We start from the raw sequence: 12694 nt of genomic DNA on the forward strand, positions 1-12694 counted from the left end.
AATTTTAGTAAACTTTGTCTTGGAGTTGTTCATTTTAGTTGATATTCTCATGGGTACACTGTGCTCTTTTAATAGGTAGTTCAGATCTTTTTAGTATTTGATCTGTTTCCTTGCTGGTTTTTGTTTTTTTTTTTAAGCTTTGCGTGGACCCCACTGCAGGGCTTGAACTCACGACCCTGAGATCAAAACCTGAGCTGAGATCAAGAGTTGGGTGCTTAACTGACTGACCCACCCAGGCACCCCTCCTTGCTTTGTTTTTGTTGTTGTTATTGTTGTTCAGGGACTTACTATTTGTGGATGGGATCTTCTTTGCCTATCTTTAGTATTTTCTGAGGCAAGTTCACTTTTGGTCAATTTTTTAATCTCTTAATTTCTTTAAAGTTCTTTCTCCTTTGTACCCCTCCTTCTCTTAAAAGCATTATTGTTGTATTTATTTGCTACTCTTATGTTTCTTTGGTTTTGTCTTTTTCTAATTATTTAAATTCAATTTAACATGTACTGTATTATTAGTCTCAGGCATAGAATTTAGAGACATAACTGATGCATCAAGTGTCCTCCTTAATGCCCATCACCCACTTAGCCCATCCCCCCACCTGCCTCCCCTCCAGCAACCCTCACTTTGTTTCCTAGAGTTCAGGGTCTCTTATGCTTTGCCTCCCTATCTTCATCTTATTTTATTTTTCCTTTCCTTCCCCTATGTTCATCTGTTTTGTTTCTTAAGTTCCACATATGAGTTGAAATCATATGGTATTTGTCTTTCTCTGACATTTTGCTTAGGATAATACTCTCTTTTTCCATCCACATCGTTAAAAATGGCAAGAGTTCATTCTTTTTGATGGGTAAGTAATATTCCAGTGTGTGTGTGTGTGTGTGTGTGTGTGTGTGTGTGTGTCCCCACACTACATCTTCTTTATTCATTCATTCTTTTAGTTCATTTTGAAATTCATTGAGTTCTTTCTGAAATAATAGTGGGTTGTAACCATTTGGGATAATAGTGGGATATGGGTGTTTATAGTCATATCTTTCAGGCACACTTTCATTGTAGGAGTCTTCTCTTTTATCTTACAATAACCTGTTTTTAAAGATTTTTTTTTTTCCATTTGAAAGAGAACATGAGCAGGGGGTAGGAGCAGAGGGAGAGACTTCCCGCTGATCAGAAAACCCAATACGGGCTTGATCCCAGGACCCTAAGATCATGACCTGAGCCAAAGGCAGATACTTAACTGACTGAGCCACACAGGCGCCCCACTTAAAATAACTTTTTATGGGATTTTTTATCTTAATACATGTAAAACTGTTTTTTCTAAAAGAAAGTTTAGTTCACGACTGCTTTCCTAACTTCAGATTTTAGAGTCCTCTGTTTTCAGTTAATACAAAACTGCGTTTTGTATTCATTTATGAGATGGTCATTCAATCCAGCCTAAGAAAGAGACACAGGAGAAGAGCAGGAAGAAAGTTTACCATAGAGAAACAAAGTGACCACATGTCACAGGGAGCCAAAAGGAGGGAACAGTAAGGGAAAGGGTTTAACAAAGCAGATAGGAAGGAGACAGAGAGAGCAAGTGGAAGAAAAACAAAGGAACCTGTGGGCAAGTGCCTTTGGAATTAGCAGTGATGTTCAAAAGCAGAAGGTGTGAGGGGATTTTGCTGGTACATGTGTATGTCCCTAGCCCATAGTCAAGTGGGGGCAAGAAGAAGAACCTGTGGCAGGGCAGGTGCACATGGCAGCTTGCTTTCTGAAATTTCTTGTTCTGTGCTCCTTTCCCATTTTATCCTGGCCATCTCTATCTTTCATATTTGTTTTTCCTGTCTTGCCTAATTTTGATTCTTACCAGTCCTGCCTCCTATACTGCAAGGGAGTCCTGGTTGGTCAGTTTTTAGTTCACAGAGCTAGACTGCTTTAGCCCCTCAACATCTTACTGTTGGCTTCTTACACTCCCCTTTTACTCACTGTTCATTTGGACCATTCTCTCACAATTTCAGCTGTTTTCTCATGTTGGTCTCCTGTGGGTTCCAGGGAGTAACCTGTTGGCTATGTTTGACTTCTTTTGTTCTCAGGTACATTAATCCCTTTGACTCCTCCTACACCAATAGTGGTAATGTTAATGCCATACAGGTCTTGTAGCTTTTGGAAGTTTGTGTCCACCATTTTGAATTTTGGGGTTTGTAGAGGTATGTTGTCACTTGATAATGTTTTCCATGGGTTGATGGTTTCTGTTTAATCTCTCTTTTTAAAATTTATTTGATAGAGATCACAAGTAGGCAGAGAGAGGGAAGCAGGCTCCCCGCTGAGCAGACAGCCTGATGCGGGACTCAATCCCAGGACCCTGAGATCATGACCTGAGCCGAAGGCAGAGGCTAAACCCACTGAGCCACCCAGGCACCCCTTAATCTCTGTTTTTATATGGGGCATTGGGAAGATTAAAAAATCTGTGCTGCCATACAGCAGTCTTTCCAGAACTTCCCTCTGGAGCACTTTACATAAATTGGAGTTTCTTTTTCTTAAAGATTTGGTAGAACACTCTTTGAAACTACCTGGTCCAGTGTGTTTTTATGATTAACTCTTTGAAAACTTTCTCTGTGTCCTCTATGATAATTTTTATGTCAGATTACAAGCTCTTCTGAAGTCTGTTTGATTAGTTTCTATATTCTTAGAAAATTATCCACTTCCTCCATGACCTCAAATTTATTAAAATTGTCTTTGTTTTTTAATAGCTTCTATATCAGTGGCTAGTGCTTCATTTTCATTTCTTACTTTATGTCTACTGTGTTTGTCTTCACTTCTTGAATTGGTTAATTATAGGTTGTTCTACTTTCCGTCCAAAGAACCCGCTCTTGAATTCATCAGTTCTTCTAATTTCTTAAATTAGATGCTTCATTCACTTCTTTTTTATTCTTCGTTGTTCATTGATAATAATAAAAACCTTGGAAATTTCTCCTTAGAGCTGCCTTAGCTATTTTCATAAATTCTGATATGTCATATTTGTTTTCTAAATAATTTGGAATTTTAAGTTTGATTTATTCTGTGTCCCAAGAATTGAGAGAGATTTAAAATTTTCCCGATGGTAGACATTATCATTTTCTAGTTTTGTTATTAACTTTTCTTTTTTTTTTTTTGTGATTCAGATTTTTTTAGCTACCTAACATGGTTACATTTATTTACATTGTTATGTTTATTACAACCTAATTAACCATTCTGTGGACATTTAAAAAGTATATATATTTTTTCTGTTTTATGTTAAGACCCCATTATATGTTGATTAGGTAATCTTAGTTAGGTCTTTTTTTCCTTTTAATTTTTATAGAAGGTGTCCAGTTTGCTCTATGTAAAACTGAGAAAGGTCCCTGCTAATGTGTTTCAATTTTTTCTAATATTTTCTGTGGTTTTATTTGAATGATGGAGTGCTTGAATAGGATTCCTTACTGCTAGGTCTTCATTATGGATTATAATCTCTGTCATCATGAAGCATACTTCTTTGGTCTTGTTTATAACTTTTTCTCTGAATTCAGTTCTGTCTGATATTGCAATCATGAATCTAGATTTCTTATTATTTATATATCCTTAGTGTACCTTTGCCTACCCTTTAATTTTCAGTCTTTCTGAATCACTTTATACTAGATACATCTCTTTTTTTAAAATTTTTTATTTCTTTTCAGTGTAACAGTATTCATTTTTTTTTTTTAAGATTTTATTTATTTGTCAGAGAGAGAGAGGAGAGCGAGCGAGCACAGGCAGACAGAATGGCAGGCAGAGGCAGAGGGAGAAGCAGGCTCCCCGCCAAGCAAGGAGCCCGATGTGGGACTCGATCCCAGGACGCTGGGATCATGACCTGAGCCAAAGGCAGCTGCTTAACCAACTGAGCCACCCAGGCGTCCCGTATTCATTGTTTTTGCCCCACACCCAGTGCTCCATGCAGTCTGTGCCCTAATACCTACCACCTGGTTCCCCCAACCTCCCACCCCCCCCCGCCCCTTCAAAACCCCCAGATTGTTTTTCAGAGTCCATAGTCTCTCGTGGTTCACCTCCCCTTCCAATTTCCCTCAACTCCCTTCTATTCTCCATCTCCCCTTGTCCTCCATGCTATTTGTTATGCTCCACAAATAAGTGAAACCGTATGATATTTGACTCTCTCTGCTTGACTTATTTCACTCAGCATAATCTCTTCCAGTCCCGTCCATGTTGCTACAAAAGTTGGGTATTCATCCTTTCTGATGGAGGCATAATACTCCATAGTGTATATGGACGACATCTTCCTTATCCATTCGTCCGTTGAAGGACATCTTGGTTCTTTCCACAGTTTGGCAACCGTGGCCATTGCTGCTATAAACATTGGGGTACAGATGGCCCTTCTTTTCACTACATCTGTATCTTTGGGGTAAATACCCAGTAGTGTAATTCCAGGGTCATAGGGAAGCTCTGTTTTTAATTTCTTGAGGAATCTCCACACGGTTTTCCAAAGTGGCTGCACCAACTTGCATTCCCACCAACAGTGTAAGAGGGTTCCCCTTTCTCCACATCCTCTCCAGCACACGTTGTTTCCTGTTTTGCTAATTTTGGCCATTCTAACTGGTGTAAGGTGGTATCTCAATGTGGTTTTAATTTGAATCTCCCTGATGGCTAGTGATGATGAACATTTTTTCATGTGTCTGATAGCCATTTGTATGTCTTCATTGGAGAAGTGTCTGTTCATATCTTCTGCCCATTTTTTTGTATGATTGTCTGTTTTGTGTGTGTGGAGTTTGAGGAGTTCTTTATAGATCCTGGATAGATATATCTTTTTAAAAAATATTCAAGTTGGGGCACCTGGGTGGCTCAGTGGATTAAAGCCTCTGCCTTCAGCTCAGGTCATGATCCCAGGGTCCTGGGATGGAGCCCCACATGGGGCTCTCTGCTCAGCAGGGAGCCTGCTTCCTCCTCTCTCTCTCTGCCTGCCTCTCTGCCTGCTTGTGATCCCTGTCAAATAACTAAATCTTAAAAAAAAAAATTAGAACGACTGAAAGGTCCAGCTCTAACATACATAATTTTGGGTGGTTTCTTTAGTGGAAAACTATGAAATCATTCCAAATGTTAGAGAAGAACATTCAATGCCTGGAGAAATGTTTATAAGTCATTAAGTGAAATGTTTCAGAACACTAGACAGAATAAGTCCCTATTTGTAAAAAAAAAATACATATATATATATTAAAAAAACATTCAAGTTAAAATTTAATTTTGATAAGTATAGCATAAAATTCACTTCTGGATTTTTATACATAGCATAAAGTTGAATTTTATTTGTTAGACTGGGAGTTTTTCTTCAATAGGTGAGTTTAGGTCATTTTTTATTTATTGGTACATGTTTGATCTTAGTTTTGTCATCAAAAGTTGTTAGGCTTTGTTGATATGGCTTTTTCCTTTTTATGTCATTCACTGTATGATCCATTATTATAGTTACAGTTTTTATGTGTTCTCTGATAATTTTTAAGCTCTTCATTTTTGACCTGTGAGTTGAATTTTTAACTAAAACATAACATATATATTTAATATTTTTCCCTTTTCATTTAAGACTTCAATCCTATAAGAAAAGTAGAAATGGTATATGAACGTCTGCTTATCATTCAGCTAGATTCACCAGTAGTTAATATTTTGCTACATTTGTTTTATTTTTGTCTGTATCTACATGTTTTTCTTCCCAAGTATTTGAAGGTAACTTCTAAACAAATTCGTCATCCCTAACTAGTTCAGCATGTGTTACTTAAGAACAAGGACATTTTCTTACTTGGGAACAATACCAGTATCACACCCAAGTACTTCAACACTATTATAATATCTGTATGGAGTCCATATTTAAACTTCCCCAGTTGTCTCAATAATGTCCTTTATAGCCTTTTTGTTTGTTTGTTAAGGATCATGCATTGCATTTATTTATATCTTTTTGCCCTCTTTAATCTAGATCAGTCTACAAGCCCTTTTTTTTTTCCCCCCATGAAAAATTCAGGTAGTTGGTCTTGTAAAATGTCCCAACATCTGGGGTTGTCTGTTTCCTCCTAACTAAATGCAGTTAAATTTTCTTGGCAAGAATCATCATAGGTGATTATCATTTTCATTCCATCACTCAGGAGGTACATACTATCAAGTTTGTCCCATTATTAGTCACGCTGCATTTAATCACATGGCTCAGAGAGCATCAGTACTTTGTTTCTTACAGTATCTTTTGACTTCTTCCTATGAGCAATGATGAGACATTTTTCTATTTCCATCTCATTTTAATCATTTATGTTCTCATTACCTTTAAAACATGCTTATACCTTTGTTATTTAACTTACTGATCTGAAGTATCTTTTGACCTCAGCTGTAGAAGATAAGGAAGATGAAAAATTCAAATTACACTATTTCCCACCTTTTCCCCCCTCTTCTCTTCCGCCTTTGTTTATTCATTTACTTTTCTTTAAAATGAAGAAAAGGAAACCTAGAAAACATACATCAAGTCAGTGTTTTCAGTTGTGTGGATAAAGCCCACCCATGGGACGCACTGAGGCTGGAGCAGTCGGAAGAGACTGGGTTACAGAACAGGGCGGACGTGGTCAGTTGGGGAACGACGCTTGTTGACAGCTCTGGGGTTTGGGTTTGGACTGTTGTTTGGACTGTTGCTGCTTGTCATCTACCACGCTTTAAAATGTTGATTAACCATTCTTCATTCCTGGCTTGACCTTTCTAATCTAAAAATTGCAAGCTCTAATCTGGTGAGTAGAATTAATTTCTGGGTTGCAGTAGCGAGCCGCTGAGTACTTGGCTGGGACCAGTATCAAGCTGGGGGCCACCCCTGACCCTCAGATCTGCCTCCTTCTCACCTTCCTTTTATGCCCTCTCCATTTCTGTGCCTAAGTGTGCTGCCTTTCTTTTTCCTCAGGTCTCCCAGTCGCTGGGCAAACCTCCGAATTTGTTAACCAAGTGTTAGAGAAGACTGCAGAAGGCAATCCCACTGGAGGCCTTGTAGGACTAAGGATACCAACATCAAAAGTGTAATCAGCCTCATTGGACCACTGGTCAGAAATGTCTGTGTTTGTCACGTTATTCCTTGTAAATTTTCATTCTGTTTTGCATGTCAGTTTAGCATTATGTAAACATTTATGATTAGGTTACATTGTTTTAAGAACTAAGTAGCATAAGTGAAGCATGATCCAAAATACTTGATTATTGCATTTTCAGAGCATAAACCATGGTTAAAACCGCTACTGTCATCAGAATCGAAACTCAGACATTTAAGTAAATGTTTAGATACAGAGTGCAAAAATCTGTTAAAGTAAAACGTTTGGGAGGAGTGAAGACATTAGTAAAAGCCAAATATTGTGGCAGGTTTATGCTCTGAACCACACAAAAAAATTGAGGAAGCATTTTTTTAAACAGTCAGTTTAGATTGTTTTTAGAATTATTCCTTTTGTTCTAATTTTCCACAAACATTAATCTCACTTGTACATGGCACAACCCAGCACTCACGCCCATGTGCCATATTAGAAGTTCATTTTCTGAGCTCAATATGGTATATATAAATATATATAAATATATATATAATGTCTGTGCAAGTAAGAAAAAAAGCATATTCTTTGTGCCTTGTATTTTGGGGAAACTATAAAACTGGTAATATTTTGTATGATGAAAACCCTAATGAGGAAACACAAGATATATAGGTGGAAAAATTATGGGGTTTAAATGTTTTTTTTGTTCCAACTCTTTTTCAAATTTTTTGAATGTATATAGGACTATGTTGAAATGTAGATATATGCCACAGAGTCTGTGTATTGTATAAAAAACAAAACAAAAAACAAACAAAAAAAAGATGGCTCTAGAAAACTCATATTTCGGTACTTGACCGGAAGAAGACAAATACTTGCACATTATTGCGATTGTTTTATTTTTTGTACCAAAGACAAATGCAACTGATATGGCAAACTGCCAGTCTAAGTAAAGTTTTGCACAGCTTACATGATACTGTATGAATGTATGAAAAAAAGGAGAAAAAAAAAGAAAAATGAAAAGGTCAGGGTTAGGGATCTTACTGAACTGTGAATTTTATTTCTGTTTGGGTCCAATTATCTACAGAAGGAGCATCCACACACACAAATATTATTTTGCTGTTCCTCTAGTTCGCTTCCATAGTAGATAAGTTGGTGGCCATTTAGATGTCTGTAAGTCTTTTTATTTCTGCACTTAATTGTAGGAAATTTTAATATATTTCATTTTAGTAAGCTATTGGTAAAATAGTTTTTGACCTTGAAAATTAAAACGTTTATTTAGCTTATTGTAGTATACTTCCACCAAACAACCAAAATACAGATTATTTTTATTGTATTATGTATATATATATATGTAAAGAAAGAAAAAAGCTAAAAATATCTAATTCTTTAGTTGCCACTTTTCCAATTGATGTATTATTGTGCATGTAATATTTTCAAAGATCAACACAAGCTTAAAACAAAAACAAACGATTTATAGATTTTTATATTTTTGTACAGGTATTTTCAAACTAGCTTCTTCAAACTTACATGTGACTTATTCTTCTTCTATAGTTTCTAGAACTGAGAAATATTAACACATTTAGTTTTTAGGTGCTCTTTTTTGCTCACATAAAACAGCTTCATTAGTCAGTGTTTTAACTGTGTTAAAGCTTTACCTCTGATGAGAAATTTTTTGTGTCAAGGCAGCATTATAAACCTTCCCCACAGATCTTCCCATTCTGTCTCTCTTACTGTTTGATCCTCAGATCTTGTGTTTTGAACTCTGAAAACTGGTGGCTTAAAAACTATACTTTAAAAAAGATCCTATCTAGCCAGAAAAAAATACCAAAAATTTCAGACCTAGCTGCTGGGAAATTACCTGTTTCTCCAACTGTTTCTCCATTACCCCCTGGAGAATTTATTCTTTAATTATATTTTGTCTTTATAGTGTGTTTTCTTTTCTTCTACTTTATCCCTTCTCCCCCACTCCCCTACTTGTAAGCCTAGCATATGAAGCTATAGCTTATAAAGTTTGATTCTAAAACACAGTAACAACTGAACAATGTTGCTTATATGCTTCTTTGACATCATGAAAAGGAAACTTCTAGAAGGATTGTCTTAACACCTTAGCTGAACTGTGATGCACAAGATTTTCCTGTGTGCTTGGTGGAAATGTACCTGGTTAGTGCATTCATGCTGAACAGATGATAAGCTCAGAGCTAATGGTTTAAAAGAATGTAAGCTCATTGTTTAAAGTTTTTCCTTTTTAGATGGGAGAAGGCAAAGCATAGGCTTATAAATTGGAAGTATATGAAGTTTTGACAGAGTGTGTTTAGTAAATTGAAACATGTCCCAAAAATGTGGCAGTTTTGCAATCAGGTGAAAATCACTTCATGATAGAGATTCAGCTGATGAGGTTTATAAAATTGCCCCTTTCTAGCTGCTCTGTTAGGAATTCTGGTTTTTGATACTTTTTTCCTGTCTGCAAACCAGAATTTGATTTTTTGGTCTTGCATTTCAAAAAAAAAAAAAAAAAAGACTTTGAATCTGTTTAGTAGATTCCATATCCTTGCATTTCAGTGTTTTATATGTACTACTTAAGTTAAATAGTTAAAAGCTTTTAAATAGTTGAGCTTTTTAATGTTGACACTTTATTTTGTACCTATTTATATATGTATGTATATCTTAGAAAAGCACTTTGTTAAAAAAAAAATTGCATTTTATATGATTCCTGCCATTTGCTGCTAAATCTGGGCTGGTCAGAATGCTGCAGCGATACTTGATCTAAATAAAAACCTGGCAGTAAAATGTAGAGTGAAAGTTAAATCCTCTTGCTGTTTTAACTTTATCATCAAGATGACATAGGCAAGCTGTGCAGCTTTACATTTTAACCAGGGGACTCTGTGGCATTTAAAACCGTCTAGAAATGGTTGTACTTTAATGCCAGTAATAATCTGCTTCCTCTATTGTCATTAAAATATATACGTTTAGTGTATCACACAAACAGATCTTATAAGGGTAACGTAAAAACCCCAACAATTGTACATGTTCTGTTTTTGAAAATTGTGGCATGTATTTTTGGGTGAAGATCATTAGAGAAGAGCTCTCTAAAGGTTTTCTGTGTTCATACATGGTATACAGATAGCTCATAATGAAGTCCAGAATCTTACTTTAAGTGAAGGCATTGTGAATTCACCTCAAATAAACCCATTGTTCCAAAAGCAATTATAAACTTTGACTCTAGTACTACTATGATTGAAAAAAAAAAACCAACAACAAAAAACGTTCTTCCTCATTTCAGATACACTGGATTCTTTATAGAGTTTGTCTCCATATGAAAGCATGCTGTCCAGTTGTTCTTGTTAAGATCTTGTCTGAGTTTTGAATTGGGCACCACACTTTTTCAGTCAATATGATTGCTTGTTCTACTGTACCATGTATGATTCTTGTCCTTTCCTATATCCTTCATGACAGATTATGATGTGGCTTTATATTGTGCCTTACTTGTACATTTAAACTTAACGTCTTCATTCCCTTCCAATTCCTATACCGTTCACTTTGACCTTTTTGGTAAGAGAATCAGAGCAATTATAAAAACATCATGAAGGATTTCAGATGGGTATGGTTTCCAATTCCCTCTCTTTATAGTTATTTTATATTTGTATGAAAGACCAGTTTTGAATGGTCTTTAAACCAGAGAGGGAAAGACTAGCAGTCATTTCACTACATCCCTTGTTTCTGACTTTCATGAATTTGTCCGACATCTTCTTTCTGATGCTTGACTTGATTTGCTTCTTAGCAATAGTCTGCATTTAAAGAAAGGTGTGTTCAGTCCATCAGCTTGAAATTGACTATTTCATCTTTCCAGAATTTTTTAGGAGAAGAATACCCGTTTTGTTTGTTTTATAAAACAGATGACAAGTCTCTTTAAAAGAAACAGAAGTACAGTACTTTTGAAATACAATGCTGTTAGTTTGGATTTCTTTTTTTATATATAATATTCATACAATTATCTGATGTTTGCCTTCATTAATAAAGCTGTTAGTTTATTCACCAAAATGTCAAGAATGGATGTGCTTTTCTTTATTCCATACATTTAAAAATATTTTAGCTGCTAAGATTTAGTTAACTTTCTAAGAAACAAATTCAAGTTGCCTTCAGCAGGAATTAACAAAAGCTTATGTTCCCTTTCTTTATATAGTCTTCCTACAATTCTGTTCAAGTATTTTCTAATTAATTATGTAAGAGAACGTTAGCATCTCTCCAAATCTTGAAACTTGAATTTTGAGAATGCATTGAATTATGCTTTCAGTGTTAAAGTAAAAGGTTTCAATTATCCTTCTAGTGAAGTCTATTGTGGAATACCATTTCCCATGGAACTGAGGCCATTTCCACAACTTTGCACAGAACTGCAGTCTTGTTCTTCCCTTGGATCATGACAAGTCTCACACAGTGCCGTAATACTTGTGGATTCTTTTGTAATCTTTGTAATCTTAATAAGGGCATTATGAGAAGATGACTCCATGTTTTTTTAATATTTCAAACACATTGGGATGTAACAATGAATGTCAACTGTAGGAATGGTTGTTTCGTTTTAAGGAATAAGTATGTTGGGGAAAGATGATGAAAATGTACTACTGACAGTTTTACACTTCCATAGGCAAGTGGGATTATGTGTTGAAGCATAATCCTCGTGCTTAGTAAACTGACCGAAAATTGTAGAAATTATACCTAGGAACTGAATTATGCCAAATTGCCATTTTTCTTTAGAAAAGAGAGGTTAGGGTGTAGTAGGGAGTAGAACCTTAAAACTACTTCCAAGTAATATTCTGGAATTGAAGACTTGGTGACTAGTGAAGAACATCAGAGTTGGGTATTTCAGTGTGCCAAGTGTGGGTGAACTAGATTTGCCTCTTTCATAACAATGTAAACACAATGGTGTAGTTAATTAAATTCTGGGCGGATGGGAGCGGGACTGATTACTGTGTCTTGCCCTCCGCCCTGTGTTTTTTTCGGAACCAAATAACAGAAATGTGTATGTGTGTACTGTATCTGCCTTTCCACCACATTTTTATGACACTGTATTCCACTGCCTGCTTTTTCTTTTTTTTTTTAATCTTCTTTCCCTAGGATTTGTCCTATATCTTAGCATTTGTGATTAACAATGATACTAGGGCTGACCGCACATAAGAAGTCACAAGAGAAGAGCGGAAGGGCAAGAATTCAGAGCATTTGTTCATATAATGTGGCAACCTCTTTTGCATAGTGGCGTAGGATCCTGTTTGTAATGCTATCATAAATATTCTGTAGTTTTGTTTCCCCATTCCCCCAACTGGAGCTATGAAACTTTTTATTGGATTCAGTCTTGTCTTTTGTCTAGAAGAATTTTATCTTGTTGACGCATGAGCTGTTTAAAAATTATTCTATTAAATGTTGGTTAATAGTTGTGCAGTTTTTCTTTTCAGAAGAAAAGGCAATTCAAATGTTGCCTTTGTTTTCTGTCACCTTCCAACCCCTCAGCACTTCTAGTCAGATACAGATTCATCAGTGTATGCAACATCCTTTGTAATTTAAAATAAAAAAAGATGAAAAGGTTTTGAATTGTTTGCCTCATGTTTTCTCCCTTTCTCTGTTGCTTTTCTGTCGCCCACCAAGGTAACCATCTGCTTTTCTGCAAGATAATCCACTGCAAAGAAATTCCAGACTAAAGACAGCCATG

General features: G+C 36.0%; 1 protein-coding gene across 4 annotated transcripts in view; it reads left to right on the plus strand.

Annotated features, from left to right (window-relative positions):
• CREBRF (CREB3 regulatory factor) overlaps positions 1-12570 on the plus strand; it is a 55939-nt gene extending 43369 nt beyond the window's left edge. For all 4 annotated transcript variants that reach the window (XM_047731446.1, XM_047731448.1, XM_047731447.1 and 1 more), the window contains one exon: positions 6891-12570. In XM_047731446.1, the coding sequence (XP_047587402.1) occupies positions 6891-7006 (116 nt within the window). In that variant the 3' untranslated portion in view covers positions 7007-12570. The remainder of the gene's footprint in view (positions 1-6890) is intronic.
• The last annotated feature ends 124 nt before the right edge of the window (positions 12571-12694 follow it).

Source organism: Lutra lutra, chromosome 5, assembly GCF_902655055.1.
Source record: "Lutra lutra chromosome 5, mLutLut1.2, whole genome shotgun sequence".
In the NCBI taxonomy this organism is placed as follows: domain Eukaryota; kingdom Metazoa; phylum Chordata; class Mammalia; order Carnivora; family Mustelidae; genus Lutra; species Lutra lutra.